This window comes from Pseudochaenichthys georgianus, chromosome 8 (genome assembly GCF_902827115.2).
Source record: "Pseudochaenichthys georgianus chromosome 8, fPseGeo1.2, whole genome shotgun sequence".
NCBI lineage: Eukaryota > Metazoa > Chordata > Actinopteri > Perciformes > Channichthyidae > Pseudochaenichthys > Pseudochaenichthys georgianus.
In genome coordinates this window covers 6,828,340-6,854,591 of record NC_047510.2, presented here as the reverse complement: position 1 = coordinate 6,854,591, position 26,252 = coordinate 6,828,340, and the positions used below count along the sequence as shown (strand labels likewise).

The following is a 26,252-nucleotide window of genomic DNA, read 5'->3' as shown; positions in this document are numbered from 1 at the left end:
TAGCAAAATACTGTATTTAGAAATATGGGAATGAGAAAAAAACGACCTAGTATTGCGAACATATAAAAATAAAACTACACATAGTTTTTCGAAATTCTGAAAAAAAACAATATAGTATGTTGAAAATGTAAAAGAAAATGACATGGTATATAGTACAGGGGTAGCCAACACGGTGCCCGCGGGCACTTAGTCATGAGTCGCCCGCGGGGTATGTTCTAATAAATAGCTCGCCAAGCAAATCCAAAATGTAAAAGATACACAAAACAAAAAAGGAAATGTAATTAAAAGAATCTACCCTATGCATAAACGAAACCTCAATCATAGCGAACTCTATCTACTTACTACAACTCCAGTGGTGACTGGTCATTAGGGGACCCCCACCTAGTGTCAGCAGAAAGTATTACAAATAATGATTACAAAAACAAAAATATATAAAATATATTTTAAGATCATGTTTAATCATCTGATTCGTCTGTATATTGCTGTTTTAGTCTGTGTTCTTCTAATTAGTGTCTCCAGTGTGTGCCTAATTCTGCCTATTGAGACGTTTTGGGCCATGTGGGACAAAACCCGATCATGCCCCTCCCTCTCACTGTCTAAGTCAATGTCGTTTCCCTCGACAAAAAAGCAATGAGATTTCTCCATAGGATTTTAGAAAATAGCTCCAAATAAGATCTGTGGGAAACGTACCTGTTAGAGAAATGCACGTTTTGTTCAGCCGGATAATATCCACATGTCTACCTTACTTCATAATTTTCTAATCATAAATCTATCGATTAGATTTATGATAGACTTTTGAAACTACAAGAAGATAAGGAGGACTTTTACAAAAAAGTAAGAGATTTTTGTCCAGAAGGATAGGCAAATGGACTTCATCTTCAAGTCAAGACCGCCATTTTATTGAAAAACTATAGGACAGTAAAAAAAAAAAAACAGTTTAAAAGGGGAGTAATTAGTAAAATATGCATAAATAAAAAGAAAGAATGCTATCTAGGAAACATAAGAATAAACAAGTTGAAGTGATTTGTTATTGGTTGTGATCATATTCTAAAGATGTTTGGATTATTGAAAAGTATACAGCTCCCTTTCATATGAGTGTTGAGAGCTGTATCCATCAATTCATGTAGTGCTCAAAGTGCACCAGATTGATGCATTTCACTTCAACATTTAAAAAAAAAAACTCTTCCCGACGGTGCATGCCCCCGGACCCCCCTATAGGAGGTAAGGTCCACCCCCAAATAAAGCAGCTTGACTTTTCCGACATACTATACAATAACACATTTTCCATCATACTATACTATTACTTTATTCACAATATCTTGACACACTATACAATAATATAATTTTCGACATACAATACGTCATATTTTAACATTGATAAATTAGGTTTTTCCAAATATTCAGACATACTTTACTATTAATTTCTTTCAACATACTACTGTGACTAGTTTTGACATACTATTATACTATTACAATCAGGCCCCCCCCTACCTACCTCACAGACCTGCTGCACCACCACGCCCTTTCCCGTTGCCTCCGCTCATCAGAAGCCAACCTCCTATCCATCCCCACCCGCGCCAATCACCGGACCTGGGGGGACAGAGCCTTCTCCGTCGCTGCCCCCTCCCTCTGGAACTCACTCCCACAACCCACCAGAGACTGCACTGACCTCACCACCTTCAAAACACTCACTGGCTTTTAATGTGTGATTGTTTTTGTATTATTTAACTTTAACAATATATTTATTTGTTGTTCCTTCCTTTTCTTTTCGCTTCACTATATCTGTAAAGCGTCTTTGAGCACCTGTAAAAGCGCTAACAAATTACATCTATTATTATATGAGCCGTTTTCCCCCATACAGTAATATACTTAGCATTTTGTTAACATTCATGTCTACATTTTTACATGTTATAGTATTTTTATTTAACACAACTGTGAATTTGTACACACTATACTATGGTTTGTTACACAATATACATATTTAGCATACTTATATACTATAATTTGTTTACATTAAACTATATGACTTTTATATGTATTCTGTAACTTAGACTTAAATGTCACAACATGTCAAAATACAGAAAGATAAGTTATTTTTGTTAAAAGAAAAGTTTTACAACTAAAGAATACAATCTTTTAGAATTCAAGGTTTGATGAAGGTTTAATTGAATACAAAAAAACGAGTTAACACAAATGGATTACAGAGAAAGGTAAAACACATAAATACATCATTAAAACAAAATGTGAATAAGGACATTCTCAGGACTTGTCAGTAAAATCAAAGTAAAGCAGATATGCATCAACAAAAACGTTCATAATGTTCAAAACTACAAAACACTTACTTTCAGAAATTCAAGGTTCTTATGAAATCATTGTAATAGCGTCAGTTCAAAATGTGTAACCTTAATCTGCCTTAAATACCCAATAATAGTCTGTCTATCATAGCCTGATTAACACTTCTCTGGTTCCTTCAAAATAACAACATCTATGTAGGCTATCTAATGTATACAAAATATGTTTGTATTTCAAAAATGTTTTTTAAAGCAGTTTTAACCATCATATATATGGATATGCTGATTCTCTCTATTTTATAGCACATTAAAGTGAATATCTAAACATTCTTAACTGACAAAACAAGGCATTGAAAGACCGCCCTAGTTTTAAAAACTGAGATGGACTTTTTTCATTACTTTCGGACATTTTTTGTGGAGCGAAGCATTCATTGAGTTACATAAAAGATATCATCAGAGGCCTGTACTACGAAGCAGGATTTTCCCTTAGCCGGCTAACGGTTTCCGGTCCGACGACACTGGTTCTCTTTTTCGCAGGCTAGATCTCCATGGTAACTTGTGCTGAGCGGCTAGCCTACTCCGGAGCAGGTTAGGTTGCAGGCTAAGAGATCAACTCAGTGAAAGCACTGCCTGCTGACCAATCAGAGCTCAGTGTGCGGAGTTTAAAGCGATCAAGTCATATTACAGGAGAAAGGAAATACAGAAAAGCTGCCGTTGCAGGAAAGACGGCCGGCAGAAATCACCGACTGTGTGAACGTGAACATGAATAGAATATCACCTCCATCTTCAGAGCAATCTGACTGTTATAACATTAGCGTTAAGAAAGCTTAATTAAATATCTGCCACAACATAAGTAACCGGATCAAAGTAACAGTATAGTCCGCGGCATATCACTTCATAATGTATCATATATTTCCTTATCTGAGTCAGCTTCTTGAGCCGTATCTGGCCGTGCAACACTCAGTGTCACATACTGTATGCAGAAGTATTATTTTAAGCAACACATTAAGTTGACGAAACACTTGAGTCAAATGTAATTAAAGTCAGATCCACTCGTGTCCTATAAAGGCAATGATATCATAAAACCTGTTAATGTGCATTCAAACACTTGTTCTTTTACCAGCTGTATTCACCTTGCAGGTGCAGGTATGTGGCTTTTATCCTGGATAAAGTTTTTTAGTCATGGATGTTTAAAGTTTAACTTCTTCATATGTCTAATATTAAAGTTCACTTTTCATTCAGAAAGTATGACGCGACGCGCTGCGCTGCCAGTACGCTTGTCCATGTTTGTGATTGGTCGAATGCTCCAGATACCACCCCTTTCATGTGAACGCGCACCTAACTAGATAGGGCACGGCTGGCTTGAGCGATCCACTTGATAACCCGCGTCGTAGTACAGTTTAGCGAGAGCGCGCATGTTTTTGGATTAGGCCAACCGGCTAACTCAAACATATCCAGGTTAGGTTGAACCAGCTTCGTAGTACAGGCCTCAGGTTAATCAATAATTAAAAGTATTATCATTTCCAAGTATACATAAGGAAAAAAAGTGGTCCGAGTACTGAACCCTGTGGACTCCCTTTGTTTTATGTGAGAATTGATATCATCCATACTTGTACATCGTTGTCTGTACTCAGCAGAGATCATTTCATAAATTGCAAAACAAGCTAACTTTTGAGTTGGTGCCCTAGATTGATATATGTATTCTATAACATGATGACAATTCCCATCATCATCTCACAAAGCAACGCCTTTAATTGTCTAGTTTTGTTTTGATCAAAAGGTGACCAATATACACTCTATGTCCAACAGTGGAAATCAGCTTTCTGTCGGTAAGATTTTGGATTTATTATGGCTTTTTAAATTCTACTAATGCAGTTCAGATGCAGCGTTCTGCTGCTGGACAAACTTCTTGTTTGGTGCGTTAGCAATATCCTATTTTTCAGTTTCTTTCCTCAGTTTGAAATCCAACCTAAAAAAGCCATCATGACTTCAAGGAGGAGGATAAAAGTGTAGATGGCGCTCACTATAGTAATTTAATCAGTCAGTGTCACTTCATGCACGTTGACGTAGTTTCCTTCATCATCGTCACTATCAGTTTCGTCATCGTCTCCATCATCATCTTCTTCACCAACATTGTCGTTATCGTCTCCATCCGTGGTGCTGTCACTCCGAACTGACAGATCTGGTGTTGATCCTGTTGAGAAACATGACGGATAAGAGAAGATGGAGTTCATCCCTCAGTGTATTTCATCATATTCTGTGCATTAGATTTCACATTTTGTGTCGAGGTCGTCATCAGAAAGAACACATTTAAGGTATTTGTACTTTACTTGAGTCTTTTTCTTTGAATGCAACTTCATACTTCTACACCACTACATTTACCAGCTAAGTTCTTAACGGATTCATATTTGTACACAAAACATACAAAGATTAGATAGAAAACTAAATTCATATCAGCCAGTTTTCTTGTAAGCCATTAGCTGGTTCCTGATTTGCTTCTTTTGCTTTGAATTTGGTTAATAATGTAAATGTAAAGGTGTGACACTGAGAAAGTGGATTCTGAGCTCTATGTTTACATCAGGCACTGTCGTCATGGGCGACATTACATTACATGGTACTTGTTAGACGCTTTTATCCAAAGCGACTTAAGGCCCGGACACACCAAGCTGACACCAAAGAACTGACACAGACGGACCCCCGACTGTTGTGTCGCCTCGCATCTCTGGGTCTTGGCTATGTGTCGCACTGAGCCACAGAGCTCACAACTTCCTGTGTTGAACACCACAGAGGAAGAAAGAACAGCAAAGAAGAAACCCACGTGATCTGAGAACTCACTCTGATACTGCAGCAGCTCCACGTTCAGATAGTCTTTTTCCTCTGAGGAGAAAACACAGTTTCAACAAATCTAAATGTGTGTTTGTCAGGCTAATTAGAAATATTATAAAATAAACATTATTATAAATAAATATTTAGAGTTTTTTATCTTAAATGTCCCACTTTAATCTCAGAGAATATCCATTTGAACTGTCTTCTTGTTAAAGGTGGGGTAGGTATAAGGGAAAGATGTTAAGAGGAAAGTACAGACAAAATACAGACTATTAAAAAAATAAAGTTGTTGGCTCTTATAGGAAACTAGACACTTAAAACACAAGGAATTACAATTATAATATACCAAAAGAGGACAGACGCCCTCTTAAAACACTCACCCTTCTTTGTTGGGACATTTTCATAGTCATGTAGAACATCTGGAAACAAACAGCTCATCACTTCACATGTGACCTGTATCATGAACATGTATCCTCAAATCTACTGATCCACCATGATGTCTCATTACAGAATACATCATATCATGTGTAACTGTTCTCTCGCTCCAATTCTTAGTTTGTCCTCGTTTCTTTCTTGTTCACATGTTCTTTTCTTTTTTTCATTAGTCTAGAGGCTGTACAATCCAATGTTCTCATATGACAAGCCAAACAAAAAGGGAACAATAAAAGACACAACAACGTTTAAATAACATACTTTTAGCTCAGAATAAAAGTAAAAACTTCAAACTAAACCAGGAATATTAAAAAAAGCCTTTTGATAAAGTCTTCACATGTGTTTTGAAGAGTGGTGGTGTAAAATAACATAAATCCCAAATCATAATTTCATTAAAATGTGTCATTGAATGAAAAAGGAAGTGAAGTCACTTTTTGCCAGGGAGACTTTATAACTGGATGCTGGGTGAAACTTAAGTCTGAGTTTGTGTTTCCGGTTTCCAAACTGTACCTGAACTAGGCGTGGAGGCTCGACTCTCGGCTCGATTGGTCACAGGGGTTTCACCTTCAGGCAACACGATTCTGCACAGGAGGAGGAGGAGGAGGAGGAGGAGGAGGAGGAGGAGGAGGAGGAGGAGGAGGAGGAGGAGGAGGAGGAGGAGGAGGAGGAGGAGGAGGAGGAGGAGGAGGAGGACAAACAGTCAGCTCTGATTTACTGTTCCAGCTTTAAATAAATCTTAGCTCCAGATGTTTCTCCTACATGTATCCGGGGTCTTCTGCATCGCTCTCAGTGTTGATGTAGTCCGGACCTGCAGAACACAGGCCGATTCACATGAGAAGATTTCATTCTGTTGGCTTGTTTAATACAGCGATGCATCACATTCTATTAGATCATCATACAGAACAGTGTTTCTCTAAAAAGGTCAACACGTTTCATGAGTTTCAGAGAAGAAGCGTTTTCCAGCGGATCCAAGAGGCTTTCAAATGACTTTATTTAGACTAGGAGAATCTACTCTAAAAGTAACACATCAGCTTTCATCAAAATAAATCAGATTTATTTTTACTTGACAGGAAGGAGGAAAGAATTACTTAAATAAATGTATACTTACATTTAGATAGAGGCAATAGTTGATTGATAAAATGTGACATAAGTTGATCATTTGTTTTAATTTGATTTATTTACCTGTGTATTAAATCACCTATTTTATGTTACTTTTTTTACTTTATTTCCCCCTGGATTTATTTATTTAAATGTTGTTTTGTATTCATTTATTTCATGAATTTATTTAATAATGGATATATTTTGCATTTTAATTATGTATACCTAAAGCAGTGAAATGGACAAAGGGAATTTATAAAGAAGCAAATTATAAATATATCACCTTTGATCAAATATTTAATTGAGCCATCTTTGAAATCTCTACACTGGACAGGAAGCGGATACATAATTGCAGTCTGAAAGGTAACTAAAGCTGTCGGACAGATTGATAATTAAATACGGAAGAAAATGATGTTGCTGCAGTTCCAATCTTACCGTCTGTTGGATTCTCATAACTTGGAATACTTTCTGTAAAACAGAAAAAAAAAGATTTTGTTTTTCTGAATAAAGTATGATCGGCAACAAATTAACTTAAGTGACACACTGACTGGCAATTCCGACTAACATGACTTATTGATCAAGAGTAATTAATGTTAAAAAACAAACAAAGCTGCTGTAAACAGTCAAACACATCTTAAATGAAATCAAACAGCAGAATGTCACCAATTTCCGCTGGGGAGTAGGATCTCTGTCTGCGCTGTGTTCCAGGGTCAGATAAGGGGAGGCTGAGCGGGAAAATACAAATATAATTCAATTAAAACATGAATACTGTCAACCATAAGCAGGGTCTTTGAACATTTTATATTTTTTAGAGCTTTCACAAGTAGTAAAGATGTAACTGTTTTGAATGTAAATTTGCGCAATTGAGAAATTACATTTCTATTTTTATTTGGTACTCAGATCTTGTACTTGGTAAAAGTAGAAGTACCAGAGAGTATAAATACTCTGTTACAAGTAAAAGTCCTGCATTCAAAATGTTACTCAAGTAAAAGTAGAAAAGTATTAGCATCACAAAATACTTAAAGTACCAGTAGTGTACTGATTAGTAGTCGTTGTGCAGATTGGTCCATCTCAGAATAATATATATGATATGTTTTATAATGACTGATCATGAAAGTGTTCTCAAAGCTGGTGAAGGTGCAGCTAGTCTGAATGACTTTGTAGACTGCAGGGTAGCTGGTGGATTTACTCCAGGTGGAACTAAAGTCTGATTTAACACTTGGTTATATTTCACATCATTCATCCAGATCTGTGAAGTAACTAAAGGTATTAAATACATGTAGTGGAGCAAAAGTACATGATTAACCTTTGATTTGTAGTGGGGTAGAAATACAAAGGAACATCAAATAGAAATACGTAAAATGCAAGTATCTCAAAGTACTTAAGTACAGTACTTGAGTTAATTTACTGGGTTACTTTACACCACTGCATACGCTGTATATAGTTCACAGCATGAATTAATATCATTCACGTAGAATATTAGCGTATAAAACATGATTCTATATGAACGGCAGCAGGTGTGTTTAGTTTTGAAGGAGTGACTCACAAAGGGGACAGCAAGTGGATGGAGTTCACATCAGAATTCTGCTGGGCTGCAACTCAACACGAAGGAAGTCACCATCATCATCATCATCATCATCATCACATGTCGACTTACATACATTACATTCTGTGGGCAATTTAGGGTGAAGTGTCTTGCCCAGGGACACAACCACGTGCTGACTGCTGTGGGGATTGAACCAGTGCTCCCCTGATTTGAAGATCAGCGCATTACCCCACCGAGCCACAGCCTCTTATATACAAGAGCAGGTATATATTTTGTTAGCTTGCGGTAACAATAATGTAATGTATTAAAGAGCACACCTAAGGGAACATGTAATCACTACTTCAATAGAGTGGTACAGGAATGAGTCTCATTTTAACACTTCCTTGCTCCCTCGTCTCGAGATCACGTTTTGTTCCACAACATAAAATACGTCAGTAAATACCTCACTGGTCTGAAGCTTCTATGTGTCATGAAAACATAGCGGTTGCTATCAAGTTATTAATGAGAGCACCAAACATCATCATCACGCCAAACATTAGCCGCATTTAGCTTTGCTGCTTTTTTGTGGCTTTTTGTGGAGCGACCCCTCAGAATTGCCACAGACTTCTTTACGCCTTTTCAGGTGTTTCAGACTTACAGGGGTGGATGACTCTGAATTCGGTGGATCTGATTAACAGAAGAAAGAAAATCAGTCATTATTTCATAAAACACTGACATGAAATCTGAATTATTATACTTTAAAAATATGATCATTTAGCTATGTGTTGTAGAAGTAAAGGCTTACGGCATGTATTCCTCTGAAACATTCGCTTGCCTGATGGAGACTGATGGGAGGAAACAGAAATACATTATTATTTAAATGGTTGAAATAAAAGCACGATAAAGCACTGTGGCAGTGACCATGAGATGTGTGAAAACATGAAACTGGTTTGAGACCACAGGATGTAATATTGAGGTCACGACGTGTGTGTGTGTGTGTGTGTGTGTGTGTGTGTGTGTGTGTGTGTGTGTGTGTGTGTGTGTGTGTGTGTGTGTGTGTGCTGTGTGAGTTGAGATGGCCGCCCACCCAGAGGCCCTCTGTTCCTGCAGTGCAGACACACCAGCGCCAGCAGCACCACAGAGACAAGGACGGCTGCCGACAGAACCCAGACGAACCAGGAGACGGCCATGTTTCATCTGGAGACAACGTGAGAAACATTTCAATATTACATTATTTCTATACTTTAGGCCAGACTGGTGATCAAACCTTTCAAAAGTAGCATTCAATGGAGCGGTGCAGTGATGAGTCTAAAACGTGTTTGTGGTTAGATGCCGGAAATAAGTTCTGTGGTCAATCAATCAATCAATCAATCAATCAATCAATGTTTATTTATATAGCCCAATATCACAAATGTTACATTTGTCTCAGTGGTCTTCACAGTGTGTACAGAATATCAGTATGACAATACGACACCCTCTGTCCTTAGACCCTCACATCGTACAAGGAAAAACTTCCAAAGTGGTAAACACAAGCTGAAGAGATTTTCACCTTTTGTTCTACACCATAAAATATGTCAGTAGTTATCACACACGTGAATGTCCGAAGCTTCTATAAAAATGGTGGTTGCTAATAATTAGCTAAATAAACGACTTAACGTCATCACAACGAATATTAGCCGCTTTTAGCTTAGCGTGGTGATGCGCAGCCGTGCGACGGTGGTTGTGACGCAACATTAGCTCTTTACTTCTGCCGGCTGCATTTACGCTTCAATAATCATAAAGTGGTATAAATATGTGGAGATTATCCTGCTGAACAAAACCTGTTAAGTATCATAAACGGTTGTTTGCCACAGAGCTTATCTTCTGCAATATTCAGAAATCCAATGCAAAAATGCCATTGGCTTTTTGTAAAGGGAGTCCTTGCTGAGCTAACATGCAAAATGGCGTCATCTGTATACCACTCTATCGTGTATTACATCATGTCCTGATTGAAAGGTCATGACTGATGTTATGGGGGGGAATATCTCCGCAATGGAGCGAGCTTAAGTTTCACTTTCACAAATCAGTTCTAGAAAAACGACTTGTTTTTTAAGATTTCAAGAAGCATATAGAACAAACAATGGATGTATTCTATGAACATTTATCCATGCTGAAAGTAGATTTAGATGTGTTAGGAGTTAGATAGAGGTTGTTATATAATATAATATATGCATCCGATGACACATTGCATGAAGTCTGCTGATGATCAGAGGCTGTTGTTGGGGCTGCATACACCTTTTTAAATGTGTAGTTTTGTAGGCAGACCATGCAGGCCTCAGAGAGTTTAACTTGGGCCTGCGACCATAGTTTTACCGTATTTTGTTTTGAAAATCCACAGCAGAGGTTTGTGTCGTACTCGTACTATGCAGGGTATTTTGCATATCTCTCAGTCGCCAACGATCTGAGAGTCTACATTTCATAAGAGGTGTAAAACCTGATGTACATTTAAAATCTCATTTGAACTAAATGCTTATATAATCTGTAGTTGTATTTGTATTGTTGATTTATTGTGTGAACGAGGCGATGTAGAGAAGGTTAAGCTGTCGTTATTAGGCTGTTATATACTGTTGGAGTGGGAAGCTGCATAGCGCCCCGCCGGCCAATTCTCCCATAGGGATATAGTGGCGTCGTCCAAATACTGGGGCCAAGCAGGCCTATTGTTCTTGGATATTTGTGGAGTTGGGTGGTGCGTGAGTGTTTTTTTATTGGTTAAGTGTCCTTGGTATGAAAAAGTTTGAGAAACACTGCGCTAGTGGATTGTCAACTGGGGGAGCCTCCCTGCGGGGAAATTATACAGATGGCTAGTCCGCCCCTGAAAAATGTCTATGCACACGTTATTATTAATAATAATTAAAAAAAAAAAATTGATAAAAGAAAAAAACATATTTTTTAATTTTCAATTTTTATTTTGTAATCGCAACCCCCACGTTGGGAACTCCTGCTCTAGGACACGCCAAGCTGACACCAAATAACTGACACAGACGGACCCGACTGTTGCGTCGCCTCGCGTCTCCTGCATCTTGGCCATGTGTCGCACTGGAACACACCCCAAAGACTCGGCCAGCACGTACGAACTGCACATGCGTGAGTGGGAATAACTCTCCTTACCAGCAGGCGGCGGTAGTGTGTATTCGTCATTCAAAAGAGGCAACAACCGGAAGACAGACTGCGTGATAACCGAGAGAAGAAGAACAGACTACATGATATAAACAAACAACAAATAGCGTGTGCGTTCCATTTTCTCTCTACAGCGAGAAGCTCACGGGGCTTTCCCGAACCTGTGTTGAGAGCTGGAGTTAAATGAAATCTCAGATTTGCCTTCTTAATAGTTTGTTTTCTTCTCATGCACTGATTCGCTAAGCTGAACAGCCAATCAGAGTGATTTCTTTGGCCAACGGCCTCCCGATTCAACATGTCGAACCGGCGGCGGAAGGTGTCGGCACGGCACGGCGAAAATCGGCTTGGTGTGTAAGGAGCTTTAGTCCCGTCCATTTATATAAACTGAATTAAAAAGTATCTTTTAACAGGTGTAAGCAAGTATTTAAGGGGAAACCACCTGCTCTATTTCTTTTGAATAACTGGTGGTTTTTACTTTCCTGAAGCTCACAGGAAGTACCCGATGATAATCACAGAGCTGCGTCACACAGGAAGGAAAAGAGCTCACAGAAACATATCTGTGCTCTGAGAACCAGAACACTGTTCTCTGACACGGAACCTCCACAGAAACACTGTGACCGTACTTATACTAAAATACTGTGTTACAGTCAACTGACTAATACCACACTGAACATACTGTGTTACAGTCAGCTGACTAATACCACACTGAACATACTGTGTTACAGTCAGCTGACTAATACCACACTGAACATACTGTGTTACAGTCAGCTGACTAATACCACACTGTGAATACTGTGTTACAGTCAGCTGACTAATACCACACTGTGAATACTGTGTTACAGTCAGCTGACTAATACCACACTGTGAATACTGTGTTACAGTCAGCTGACTAATACCACACTGTGAATACTGTGTTACAGTCAGCTGACTAATACCACACTGTGAATACTGTGTTACAGTCAGCTGACTAATACCACACTGAACATACTGTGTTACAGTCAGCTGACTAATACCACACTGAACATACTGTGTTACAGTCAGCTGACTAATACCACACTGTGAATACTGTGTTACAGTCAGCTGACTAATACCACACTGTGAATACTGTGTTACAGTCAGCTGACTAATACCACACTGTGAATACTGTGTTACAGTCAGCTGACTAATACCACACTGAACATACTGTGTTACAGAAAACATACTAATACAACACTGTAGAAATACTGTGGTAAGGTAAAAGTATTAGTTCCCTCACTATGAATACTGCATAGTTACTCATTCTACACTGTGAACATATTTTATTACAGTAAAAAGTACTAATATCATATTGTTTAAATACTCTGATACAGTTAAAGCACTAAATACCACACTGTAGAAATACTGTGGTAAGGTAAAAGTTCTAGTTACCTCAATGTGAAAATACTTCCTTACAATTAAAGTAATAATAACACGCTGTGAAAATACTCTGTTCCAGTAAAAAGTACTGGTACCAGTACTAGTACCAGACTGTACTGTGATAAGGTAAAAGTACTATAGTTACCTTACTGTAATAATACTCTGTAACAGTAAAGTTACTAATACCACACTGTGATAATATTCTGTCATGGCAAACTCCCTGCACTATAAATGTTATTGTAGTAAAAGTATGTAAGTATATCGAAATGTTGAAACGTACTGTACTGAAAATACCTAACAATACTGTGGTTATAATACAGTTTTTATTATGTCATTGGATCTTGTTTTTCATTTTCTATGTATGTTTGATTGTTGTGTTATTGTACATTTTTAAATATTGAATTGAAACATATTATCATTGCTTCGAGTAATACCGTAGATTTGAAATGCAGGACCTTTATCATACATACTGTAGACTGGAGGTATTCTAGGTAACTTGTTAAATCCTGTATTCGTGTCATTTTGTTCATTTTAAAACAATAACATTTTTCAAACCTTAGTCATTCATTATTTTCTGATAAAATAAATGTATGTATCGCTAACAGTTTAGTTCACGAAACGTCCAAAATCGTTAACTAACTAACTGTCAACTAAACACGTGTATGGTTTTGACACATTTCTTCACCGGGAGATTTATAATGGATGCTTGGTGTCTGTGCTTTATCACAGGAATATATGTATGACTTTTGTCCTGAAGTGAAACAAGGAGCCTGCTTTTAGTCCTCCTGAACGCATCATCTTTTACATTTCAGCTAGCCTGATTGTGTATCAATATATTCATTGCAGGACGATAAAGCAAAGATGTTCTAGTTTAACCTAAGTCATGTTTGATTAACATTTATTCTACGTCTTTTTCATTTATTGTATACACTTTTTTTGCCTTTGTCAAATTCAATTGAATAATTATTTTGTTTTGAAATGTCTTTGCCTGAGATTAAAGTTTTCACTTAAGTAAAAGTACTATATTGTAAAAATAAGTAAAAGTACACATAATAATAAACACATAATGGCATTAAAATATACTTACATTTCAAAAATAAAAGTGCATTATGGCCCATTAAAGAATCATATATATAAAATTACGGAATTTTGATAAGTAACTAAAGGTGTCGGATAAATATAGGAGTGGAATTATAAAATAGCATAAAATGAAATTGAAGTACAAGTCACTCAAATACAGTAATTTAGTAAATGCCTTCACCAGGCCTCCATGCTTAGCTTCACCTCCTCCAGGTGCATGCTGGGAACAAATGAAGCTTCCTCCATGATGTAGAAGTCCCTTATTTAAAGGTGAGGATGTGAAAATGAGAGGACTCACCTGTAGACACGGAGGACGGGTGAAGCTTCGGCGTCTCCTGGCAGAGAGTGGTCCGCATGAGGCAGCTACTGCGACCCAGCGTTCTCCATTTCTGAACACTTCTTCTCGTTGCACCGCCTCCTCCGTCGCTGTGCTGCACCCAATCACCTCGCTGCAGCTCCCGCCACGGACCCTCAGATGGCTTCTTCAAGTTTCCTATTCCAAAGTCAAAGAGAGTGAGCATCTGCCACTGAAACATTTCAAAATCACCAAATTTGAGCTCAGGTTTTGGTTGCCAAATAAAGGATGATATAGTACAAGCTCGTGTATTACAACTTTACGTTAAAAACGATTTTACTTTATTAATGGCTTTTATAATTGTATGATGGTACCGTCTCTCTCTGTTAGTCATATTTCTTGTTCTCTTGTTTTACTTTTCTTTGTTTCTGCGATTAACTCAATGGGATTCTGAGTAAGGGTTGTATTCACCTTCAGCTCCCGCCACGGATCCTCAGATGCTTCTACGAGTTTCCTATTCGAGAAGCATTAATGCAGGTCAAAGAGATGGAGCATTCTGAAAGATAAAAAAATCAAATTCCAGCTCAAGATTTAAGACTAAATGTGACAAACTTCTGCTAAAGTTGAGTCACCACCCAGGTGACTCACCGACATAAAAGTGGCCCGCTCGGCTGCAGGAGGCGTGTGGGCTGATCAAACTGCAAAACCTGCAACTGGAAACTGGAGAAAGAAAGAAAAAAAGAAGAAGCCGTTTCACACACAAACACCTCGAGCCAATGAGGAGATGGAGCCATGATGTTAGAGGCTGCAGCGCTGTGTGAACGCTGCTGCAACCGTCTCCACATCCTCCACTTACTAACAGGAAACCACACCGAGGGGAGGAAGCCGAGGCGCTCCTCTTCGTCTCCTCTATCTCATCCTTTAAAGAGGAGAAAGACGCAGAGACAACCACCCAGGGACGAGGGGGGATGAGGGGGACACCTGCTACAAGAAAGGCGGGAAAACACACGAGTGAAGTTGCCAGATTTGGGCAGTTATTACCCCTATCAATCATCTTTTTAGTTGGCTGTGAAGGTAAACATGGTTCTGGTAAGACTGTGGTGATGTTGGGAAGTTTGTGTCAGGTAGTTTTCGACAATAAATGAAGTTAATTTGTGAACCTAGGTTCAGGAGCATGGCCACGCCTCAACCCCGTCTCTAATCTCGGCCATCTCTAATTATATCCGGCCAAACATCCAGCCATCGCCTGTCTCCATTCTCTCAACCCGAACTCCCTCTCCCTTCTACCCATATGGTTCCCCTTCTACCACATACTCTCATCCCTCCACCCATCGACCCCCTTCAACGATACACCCCTACATCCCGTCATTCAGACATCCCTTCCCTCATCCTCTGCCTGTCACTATTCATATTTAACTTGTGTATATTTTAAAATGTCTAGCAGGGAGCATTCCAAAGAAGCCATCTGTTAGAAAGTGAACCTGCTGGACTCGGCTCCAGACTGATATGCAAGTTGACCTAGGTCAGAAGCTCACCTTCCCACCAGAGATCATCATCACAACCAATCTCTGGCCAGATTTGATCATGTGGTAAACCGTACAAACGTCCTTACATTGTTGAATTAACTGAACCATGGGAGGCTGCAGTCGATGAAACGTACAAACTGAAACGTTTAAGGTACTGGGATATAGCAACCGAGGCAGTACAGCGGGGATGGAGAACACAGGCACTCCCTGTGGAGGTCGGCTGCAGAGTTTGTAGCCAGATCAACCACTAGGGTTCTTAAAAGTAGGGGTGTCCGAGGGCAGACCTGATGGCCTGTGGGGTCACAGGGAGAAGCCGCGGACCGAAGTATCAACTGGCTGAAACGGAGGGATTCCATCTGGGCTGCAAAGTAACCAGCAGGAGGGGCAAAGTGGACGGGGGCCCTCTGGAGGTGTCGTGGGCCTATCAACAACACACTGAGGAAGGAGGGGGCCCACCTGATGACCCCAATGATGTTATTACCCCTTCATCCACTCAAGAAGGGGCCAATTATTATATCAAGTCCTATGAGCTCAACTATACTTGTTGGGAAAATACTAAAAGTACTCTTTCAAGGATGTGCACATGATAACGAAGGCCCAAGTGTATAACAGTGTACATGACAGGATGTATGATTACCAAGAAGAGAAGCAGGACGCACTGTTTTAGGCATGTGATAGCTACAACGATTAACATGCTTCAGCCTACAGGAGAGACATGTTTTATTGTATATATATTTAATAATAATGAAAATAGATTAATTTTGTTAGCGCTTTTACAGGTGTTCAAAGTCACTTTACAGAGATAGTGAAAAAATAAATAAAATCAAATAATACAAAAACAATCACACATTAAAAGCCAGATTGAAGAGGTGAGTTTTTGTGAGTGTTTTGAAGGTGGTGAGGTCGATGCAGTCTCTGATGGGTTGTGGGAGTGAGTTCCAGAGGGAGGGGGCAGCGACGTGCTTGAGGCCGGTGGGGATGGATAGGAGGTGGGCTTCTGATGAGCGGAGGCAGCGGGAAGGGGTGTGGTGGTGCAGCAGGTCGGCGAGGGAGGACTTTGAAGTCGATTCTTTGACGGACGGGGAGCCAGTGGAGGTTCTGGAGGACGGGAGTGATGTGGTCTCGGAAGCGGGTGTGGGTGAGGAGGCGGGCCGCAGAGTTCTGGATATGTTGGAGTTTATTGAAGAGGTTGGATGGTATGCCGTAGAGCAGTGGTTCTCAAATGGGGGTACGCGGACCCCTAGGGGTACGTTGGAGTACTGCAGGGGGTACGTGAGATTTATTGTTATGTTAATGAAAAATAAATAAATACCAATTTTAGGAAAAGTAACGAAGTTTGAGCAGTGTGGGTTTTATATTAACAGAGTTACACATATTTCAAAACGTGAAGTGTAATAACTGCAGTGGCCTTCCTGTCACTGAGAATAACAAAGGTCCTCAGTGAAGCTCAAGCCCATGTTTCACTACATTGTAAGTACAACTTATTAAAAAGATCAGTTCAATGCAACTAATGTCGTCTTAGTGTTATCGCATGATGTTAAAATGGGTTTGCCATGAATTTAGTGATGGATTGTAAACATTTGAAATGTAGCATTTAAGTGTTTCTCAGTTACTGTTGTTGTTTTAATAAATCAGACACTGATGGTGCAGCGCTGTACTGTACCTCTTTATAGGCATTTCTTCCCTAACAAATAGTTTTTGTGCTGATCAGGGGGTACATGGCTGCATTTTTTTTTCAAAGGGAGTACATGATTGAAAACAGTTTGAGAATCACTGCCGTAGAGGATGCTATTGCAGTAGTCGAGTCGTGTTGTAATGAAAGCATAAATCAGGGTTTCAGCAGCAGAGGAGGAGAGTGATGGGCGGAGACGGGCAATGTTTTTGAGGTGGAAAAAGGCGGTCCTGGTGATGTGATTGATGTGGTGGTTGAATTTGAGCTGACTGTCGAAGATGGCTCTGAGGTTGCGGATGTGAGGGGGGAGGGGGGGGTAGAGTGATGCTGTCAAGGGTGAAGTTGAAATTCTGGATGGCTTTGGTACGGGATTTATTGCCAGAAGAAAACAGTACTGGTGTTTCCCCGTTGTGCGACATTGGTGGTGGTGGAGGCATGAAGGGATTGATGGGGTCGGTCTGAAGAGGAGTGGTTCACTGAAAAAACTGAGAAGTTGGCCTCTTGGATATCATTTAACTGATTATATGTGCTCAACATAAACAATTCATGTTTGACCAAAAAACGTGATTATATTGTGTTGAGATAACATTAAGCTTAACATCATCCTCTGAAAATGATTCAATCACATTGCCCTGAAGTGTTTCAATTGCACCGGAAGATCAGAGGGGGCGCTATTAAGCGTGGACGGAAGTTCTCCTCTCCCTCTTCTACCAGTGAACTTGTTGATGGAAGCATTCTCTCAGACACACGGTAAGAATATAAATCCTCAATCCATCCATCAAAATGTTATAAGGTTTAATTTTCATATCAGTATAGGCCTAATGTGTTTGTCATCGTTCAAAAGACGAACTTGTTAGGGAATGTTAACAGCGTTGCTGTTTGCTTAGCTAAGCTAGTGCTAGCGCTGGTTAGCACTAGCTAGCGCTGGTTAGCACTAGCTAGCGCTGATAGCCTGGTCATATTATAAGTAAAAACCTTGATTCTGTCCATCACACAACGGTGTTGCTTCCCAACATGTCGCCAGGTGTGTAAAGTAAAGGTAAATCAGTTGAAAGCAGAAGTTCAATAAACATCCCAATCCCCTATGCTGAAGTTGCAAAAACACCACGATCTTATGATCCAATTCTATCAGTTTCCCAGGGACGCGGGAAGTCAGTCAGAGTTGCGTGTGCGTGCAGCGTCTCGCAGCGGAGTAACCGGCTGTACTGTGTGTTAACTGTGGTGCGGAGGGGGGAGCCTCGCAGTTTTTCAGGTTGATATGTGAAGCTCATTAGCTAGCCAACATGTATCTAGCAAATGTTTAGCAAAACATTAGCTAGCACTAGTGTTTTGCAGTTGCTAGCAGCTTATTGGGATTGTATGCTAGATAGACTGGCATTGTTTTGATATAATAAATTAAGCATTATTGTTAGTTAAGCATGTCAGCCTGCAGCCCCACTTCTTATCTCTCTCTAACTCATTGCAGATGGCTGCACTAAAGAAAAGGGCACAGAGAGGAAATCAGTTGTAAAATGTTTAAAAGTTCATTAAACATAATATATGCTTAAATGCATGTCAAAGAAGTTGTGTTGGAGTTTGTGTTATTCTACATTTTGACACCAAGATGTTCTGATTTGACTGCAAATGTATATCGGTTCCAAATATCGGTTATCGGTCTCCTTGACTACCAATAATCGGTATCGGTATCGGCCTAGAAAAAGCCATATCGGTCGATCCCTAGTTGTAATGGAGAAATTTCCCAAACCAGGAACAAATGGCGCCATGACGCTTGTGACAGACGAGCGTCGTGTGTGTTTTTCGCGCTAGCTAGACTATTAATAGTTGTGCACTTGCAGTGCAGTCTCAGCAACTTATTTATGCAACAGAGGGTGAAAATAAGGCACATTTGGTCCACATTATACTCGTAGTAGAAACACATTGTTTAGCCAAAGTGTTGCTTCAATCCAGCCTCAGATTTCAAAATAAAACTGGAATTTAGCAATGATTTATTAAAATGTTGATCCTCCCTCCTTTTAGCCATATCTTGAGATTTCAGTAAACCGTCTTTGTAGTGCTGGGTGCTTTGTGTGCTGTGTATTAATGTCTTTGTTTATTGAGTAAAACATGGAAATGGTAACTTGAGGGAGACCATAATTAATATGAACTAGTATTAATGTGGCATAAATTGTTACTTGCTGTTTTAATTTAAAGTGAATAAAATGTCAACTTCTGCAAATCATGGTGTCTTCACTCAGCTCCCCAACCCAGTTTTAAAGCTCTGTAAAACAAACCTCCTTTTTGAAGTTAAAGCCTTAAATGGTTGTTGGTTCAATTCCAACTGGTGTAGTCAGTAGTGTTTTTATGTATTTAGTAACTTCTATTTTGTCCATTTGGTTACATATGTAACTTTTAACAACGGTGTTTGTTAAACAAACACAAACAATTAAATGTTTAATTTCACACAAAAGTAGCAAAAATAGCAGATCTACAAGCTTGAAATGCGTCGCACTGCAATGCACTTTGAGCTGCTATTGTTGTTATTTTTTAATTGGAATCCTGAAAAGTAAAGTTTTTATTTAATTTGGGATATTGTTCCACTGGTAAATACTATCCTGTTAACCTTAAAAAATGACTGCTTATGCAGGCAATGTTGTAGAAATGTTTGAATGAATACTTTAACACTTTGCTAAAACTACAGAGGTACAGTTGTATGTTTGTAACCTGTTGTATATTGATGTGTTGCAGACAAACGGACCGTGTAGCGGGTTGAGTCTCGCCCTGTGTCCAAGTCACGCTCCGGCACGCTGTCGACTAGGCTCATTGTACTGGAGGCTCATTTTCTTGTGGTGAGTATATGACTTCATTCACTTCCCCTCGACCTTAACTATCAAGTTATCTGCTATCAAATGATCTGCTTAATATCATCGCTGTTGGGCAGAAACCTTGCATGTCCACAACATTAAATTAACGTAGTTGTTCAGTCACAAGTTATTGTTAATACTTTCATTGGTTAAATATTCATATAATCGACATACGCACCTAACTACTCAATCTGGCAACCCTATTTTGCATTTTATTATAGGTGAAGATTTTCAAAATATATTCACATTTTGTTTGTTGCTGTAACCGCCAATCTCACGACCTGATGCATCAAGCTGTGAGTTTCCCTACTTGTGACACTGCCTTGATGAAGTATAAAATGGGGCATTCATGTATTAAAATAATCAAAGATTAAATGTGGAGATGCAAGGTTTCTGCCAGACGGCAACAACATCCATTGGATTTATTGATGATCACTAATTGCAACATTCTCTTCTTTTTCAGTGACTGTTGCTGTGAATGTGGCAGTGTAAGGTTTGTGCTGTAGCAGTATCTTGCAGGTCCCAACTTTTAAAACATTACAGAGAGAAACATACAATTCATGGGACAAATAGAAGACACAAAGCCATTGGTTGTGATCAGCGACTTCACAATGAGATGGCCAGCTCTCTTTGATGTGACTGAGGTTAGTATGAACTAGTGACCGTATATGTGACTTATTGTGTAAACGCTGTGCCATATTAATGAAAATTGTCTCATAAAGCCATATGTGTGCTTTCAGATTAATGCTGAGTTCAAACGGATCACCACAATTCCTCTGCAGTCTAAGTTCCTATCACAGCTGGACCTGTACTCTGCAAACCTGCTGAAGATGTTTGAAAGCACAACTGGGCAGAAAGGGAAACAACTGAAAGCGTTGACTAACAACATGGACACAGTAAGTTATCTGATACTTTAGTAGATGTTTAGGTGGGCAAGTGAAAGGATGTCGCTAGACATGAAGCGAGGCTAAACACAGGTCAGAGTACAGTAATGTCAGCCTATGGAATCCTCTGGGTGGGACCCTGTGGGGACACCCCGGCTTTCTCCTCTCAGATACTTAAGTCTCGTTAGTCGCCAGACTCCTCATCCATCAACTTGATCTGGTTCACCATATCAAGTTTTATAACGTGTAGATAGCCATTATTGTTTTGGGCGTCCTTGACATGAAAAAGTTTGAGCAACACTGAAATATAGCAACATAATTTTGTCAGGAAACGGTTTTAGAATCGGCCTCAGGTCTTACTGGGTTAAGCTAGGTGTCTAGCCCAAGTTTAACCTGTGGACCGTGGTTCTTATTTTTTAGAAAAGAGTCACTCTGGCTTGTCATTGTTCCACCCATTGCTTTCCTTTGAGAGTTCAGGGGGAGGTGTGGGGTGGGTGGCTATAAAGTATGGAACTTTGTTGTGGTCCTGGTCATAAATAGAATGTTCTAAAAGGGAAAGGTGGCCATTGGAGCAGGATTTGTGTTGATGATAGTGCATGCACAGCACCATTTTTGTTTTTGTTAATTTATTGCCAAACATGTGCTGCAAGGACCTTATGTATTTGTGTATTTGAGTTTTAAGTGTGTATTCTGTTCTTCTGTCACTCATCTTTCAGGATGACATTGATGCGGGAAGGGACCTCCTAATTAAAGGACATTCTACCAGTCTTTGAAGAAGACTGTGTCAAAGAATCTCACAGACTCTTGTTTGCCTCTTTAATTTCTTAAAGTTGACCAAAACATGTCATGTTTTATACTAATAATGGCCAAAGTTTAACATAATAGTTAGTATAAATAGTGTTAGTTAAAGTGGTTCAAATCTAAAATGGCACTTTCCCGGTTTTAATGGGTTTGATGTTTTTATGTGCCTTATGTCCATTCTCACTCACGGCCCAAATAAGTATAGAAATGTATAAATATATATAAATATTCTAACCACTATTCACATTAGAAAATACCATGCATCTTGTTCCATATGTTTGAACTGAATTAGTCCTGGACTTTGAAGAAATGCATTTTAACAATTTTGCCTCTGTTTGAATACATGTAAATACAAATGTATGTAAATACAAACTCTCAAACTGAATCTCTCTGAATGTGACTTATGGGGAAGACAAAAAAAATCTAATGTAAAAGAAGAATACATATATGTAAACTAACAGGCAGGTGTCTAAAATTAGCTAAAATGTATTAAAAAAAGAATGTTAACATGTTTATATTGTTGTTTATAAAGCAATTTTGCTCAAGTGTTTTACACGAAGGTATTCAAAATGTTTATTTGATGTAGTGTTTTACATAAAATATGTTTGATACATTGATACTTTACTGTATTCCCCTGCATTTGAAATAAAATGTATTTGCACTGTTTGAATTGTGTTGTACTAATATGATCATATCATGTATCTAGAATAATGAACATGACTGAATAAGGTTGCCAGAACATGATTATAACATTTATAAATCAATGATATGAAGTTAAAATAACATGACTGAATCATGTTGCCAGAACGTGATTGAAACATGTATGAATAACTTTGTTCAATTACATTAGGTTAAGTTAATATTTGTGTTTAACCTAGGCAACTGGATCGAGTGCTGCCAAAGCAAACGATTAATGTGCAACCAATGTCCACTATTCAATCACTTAGATCCAACAACTTATTTGTTTCAGTGTTTAAGCTTGATGTGAACCCTGGTTCGGAGAAAAGGAAGGGGGAAGGGGTGGTGGAGGGCTGCGCTGAGTCACCTGCAGTGACAGCTGTCAGGAGGGGAGAGAGCAGATGTTCTATGATTGGCTTGTGGGAATAGAGACAAAAGTGATTTTGTAGGTTTAGCTGGGGAGTGAACACCCCCAATCGCTGATTAGAGGGGTGATCGTATAGTAAGAAGGATATATGTGAATGACAGATATAAAGACGGTCTTCCTGGTTGAACTTGCGCGGAGCTTCATGACAAGCATGATCATTTCTGACGTGGGTTTTAGCTAATCTAAACATTGTAACATAAAAGACCCTGCAGTGTTGGCCAGCTCTCTCAATGAGTATTTTATAAATAGTACTCAGGACATTACAAAGCTCTTCTCGCCATCTGGGGTCTCACCTAGCCCGACTGTGGATACACATCCAGATTTTGACCTGGAGGAAATCACAGAGGCTGAGGTAAAACATATAATCTTAGGGTTAAGAGGTTCTAAGGCTAGGGATGCAGATTATTTAGACACCAACTTTATAAAGACGGTCTAATAAAACCAATTACTATGCTAGTGAATCAATCTATCAGCACGAGGGAAGTTCCATTAACCTGGAAGGTGGCCACGGTGACACGATCTTTAAATCTGGGGATAAGGCAATAATGTCCAATTATAGACCAATCAGCATCCTCCCCTGTGTCTCTAAGGTAGCTGAGAAATGGGTGTCAAAACTAATCACCAAACATTTAGATAAAGGTATCGCTCCACTCCACCCAATGTTCGTGCTCACCACTCCACGGAGACAGCTAACTGTGTCTTTGTGGAAAAGGTTACATGTATGTTGGACACGAGCCCATAGGCGCCGTCTTCCTTGATCTCAGGAAGGCTTTCGACACAGTTGACCACCAAGTGCTCCTTCCAAAGCTGACTCATTTCAACTTTTCGGCAGATTCAATACAGTCGGTTAAATCTTACTTATCGAACAGAAAACAGTGTGTTTTGGTCAACGGTGCCAAATCCCCCTACCTTGTCAACCCTGTTGGGGTTCCACAAGGTTCCATTCTTGGACCATTACTGTTTTCTCCGTACATTAATGACTTGCCTAATGTATGTCCTGAGTTGAATGTGCAAATGTATGCCGATGATGCGGTCATCTTTGTACACGGGAAAAACACTGAAATAATCACATCCTGTCTCTCAAATGCTTTGGACAAGGTTCAACACCGGCTGAACAACATTTGCTTACAGTTAAACGAACAATAAACAGTATGCATGATGTTCAGTAAACGACCAGTCAAAATCGAAGAATCCAATTTGTTTTTAAACGGAGCAGAATTAGAACTAATCCCCCACTTCAAGTATCTTGGAGTCATACTGGACTCGAACTTGACTTTTAAGAAACATATTAAGAAAGTATCCAATACTGTTAAATTCAACTTGCAAAATGTTAAACAAAGTAGACCCTTCTTAACTGTCAGTGCTGCAAAGTCATACCTCCACTGTATGATTCTATCCCACATTGAATACTGTTTGTTTTTTTATAAATGACTGCCCCCCCCCCCCCCCCCTCAGGGGAATTCATCCACAGAAAACACAATGGACGCTGCACTAGGTCAGAAACCAGAGGAGACTGTGAAGTCCACCGCAGACGGAACACTTTTGGACGAAATGTCCTCTCCGTTAAAGGCAGCTCATTGTGGAATAGCCTCCCAGCTGAGATATTGTCCCACTCTCAATAGCTTCAAAGGTCAAAGGTCAACTCAAAGAATGGTTGAGAAACAAACAAACGTGCAATCAGCGCTAAATGCACTTTAACACAGGGGTATCTCCTCGTGCACTCTATGTATCTCTTGTATCTTATCTTGCACTTGTCGTTGCTGCTATATTGTATTACCATGTGAGAAGTACTTGTGTATGCTGCTCTTGCACTTTTTGCATATCACGTTTTGTTTTTGCTATGTTTGTAAAATGTCATTTTCTTAAATGTTTTATGTGAGGGACTGCGGATGGAAATTAGCTCAAAGCTAAATCTGGCACTGTTACGCTTGACACATTTGAATGTTTTAAGTGTTCATTACTGTGCATTACTATGCCAAATAAACGATTAAATAAAAAAATGTTATACTGCTTTGAACCAGTATTCCTCCATCTTGTGACTGCGTAACTCCCTCTCTTGTATATCAGCATGTGAAGGACACTTGAAGGAACTAGTTGCACCAAATGCTCTGTACGTGATGACTACTTCCATTCTGCAAGGATAATAAATACATGTATCCTGTTTTGAAACTCACTGACGAGTGAGATTTTTCTAACAATACTATATTTGGACATTTTATCAGATATTTTACAGACAAGTACAGAATCTTTCGAACTACCATACATTTAACCAAAACATACCTTTTCAACCTTTGAATGGATTTCCCCCCAAAATCAGTTTACAATTAAAAGGCAACATTTTTGAAGTCAAAATTGTGAACAAATGCTTTTCATCTGTTCTTAAGGTCACTTGGTAAAGTTATCAGAACTGAGCCTGAAAATGAGCAACGAACAGGAGACAACAGCGTCAGCAGGAACATGGAAGGTCGTAACGGACCGCTGTGGCGAGCCAAGCCTAAAGACAAAGCTTTAGATATAAGTCCATCACAGGGCTGGGAGATATGGATTATAATAAAAATCTATATTTATGTCTAAATACCTTGATATCCATGTCAATGATAGGTAGTTAGCTATTGGTGCTTTCACAACATATTTATACAATGACACTTTTTTATAAATAACCATCACTAATGTGGAAATACTGACTTTTCTGTAAAAACAAATAAAAACAAATTAGAAAATGACATAATTTTCTTGTAATGCCCTTACAACTCTCCTCATCATGTATACGTTAACTTTAATAGAGGTATTAATTTAATGGTTTCTTTCTTTCTTTTTTTGCTATCAAGAAGTGAAGCTTGGTAGGCTTTTAGCCAATACATTTTTAGGAATGTGATCTTAAACCTCTCGTCTTTTGTAATTGTTTTACATTTTAGAACAATCATTTTATTTTACATTTAATTGATCTGATTATCTACCATAACTGCAAAGGGATTTTTACCTAACTATAACTTGTTAACATTTGATAACATCGTATTTATCTATAAACGTACTAAACGTATAAACGTATAAACGTACTAATAATTGTTATCATTGAGTGGTAATGACTTTTTAAAATGGTGCTTGTCAATTTGTTAGTATTTTTGCCTTTTTCTATGAATGAATTCATGTTTTAAAATCTAACTTTTGCTTTGAATATAAGATTCAGATTTAAAGGAAATACTCAAAGGCCTGAGTTTTGTGTTTAATTACAGCCGCATAAACATATTTGATCATCTTGTTTCATCAAAACTCTGAGCTAGATGATAAGAAAACATTTTCATCAAGTGCAAACACACAGACATGTG

The 26,252-nt window shown here is 38.9% G+C and overlaps 1 protein-coding gene across 3 annotated transcripts; it reads right to left on the bottom strand.

Moving 5' to 3' along the window:
• Window positions 1-2,142: 2,142 nt before the first annotated feature.
• Window positions 2,143-14,810, bottom strand: LOC117451272 (uncharacterized). Of its 3 annotated transcripts, XM_034089488.2 has the most exons (14): window positions 14,747-14,810; window positions 14,570-14,654; window positions 14,102-14,296; window positions 9,260-9,369; window positions 8,978-9,017; window positions 8,831-8,859; window positions 8,194-8,245; window positions 7,311-7,372; window positions 7,083-7,115; window positions 6,309-6,357; window positions 6,060-6,130; window positions 5,498-5,536; window positions 5,127-5,168; window positions 2,143-4,485 (listed from the first exon to the last, which is right to left on the bottom strand). In XM_034089488.2, the coding sequence occupies exons 4-14, from the start codon at window positions 9,360-9,362 to the stop codon at window positions 4,325-4,327; spliced, it is 681 nt and encodes a 226-aa protein (XP_033945379.1). In that variant the 5' UTR covers window positions 9,363-9,369; window positions 14,102-14,296; window positions 14,570-14,654; window positions 14,747-14,810; the 3' UTR covers window positions 2,143-4,324. The 3 variants fall into 3 exon arrangements, with proteins under 3 accessions (XP_033945379.1, XP_033945378.1, XP_033945380.1); XM_034089487.2 differs by having other exon boundaries at window positions 14,570-14,799; XM_034089489.2 differs by having other exon boundaries at window positions 8,194-8,239; window positions 14,570-14,799.
• Window positions 14,811-26,252: the final 11,442 nt, after the last annotated feature.

Excerpts from the sequence above, each read along its gene's own strand:
- LOC117451272 (XM_034089488.2), bottom strand. The coding sequence starts at position 9,362 with ATGGCCGTCTCCTGGTTCGTCTGGGTTCTGTCGGCAGCCGTCCTTGTC. Across the intron at positions 9,018-9,259 it reads CAGGAACAGAGGGCCTCTGG|TCTCCATCAGGCAAGCGAAT; the intron begins GTGGGCGGCCAT and ends TCCTCCCATCAG. Across the intron at positions 6,131-6,308 it reads GCAGAAGACCCCGGATACAT|AATCGTGTTGCCTGAAGGTG; the intron begins GTAGGAGAAACA and ends CCTCCTGTGCAG.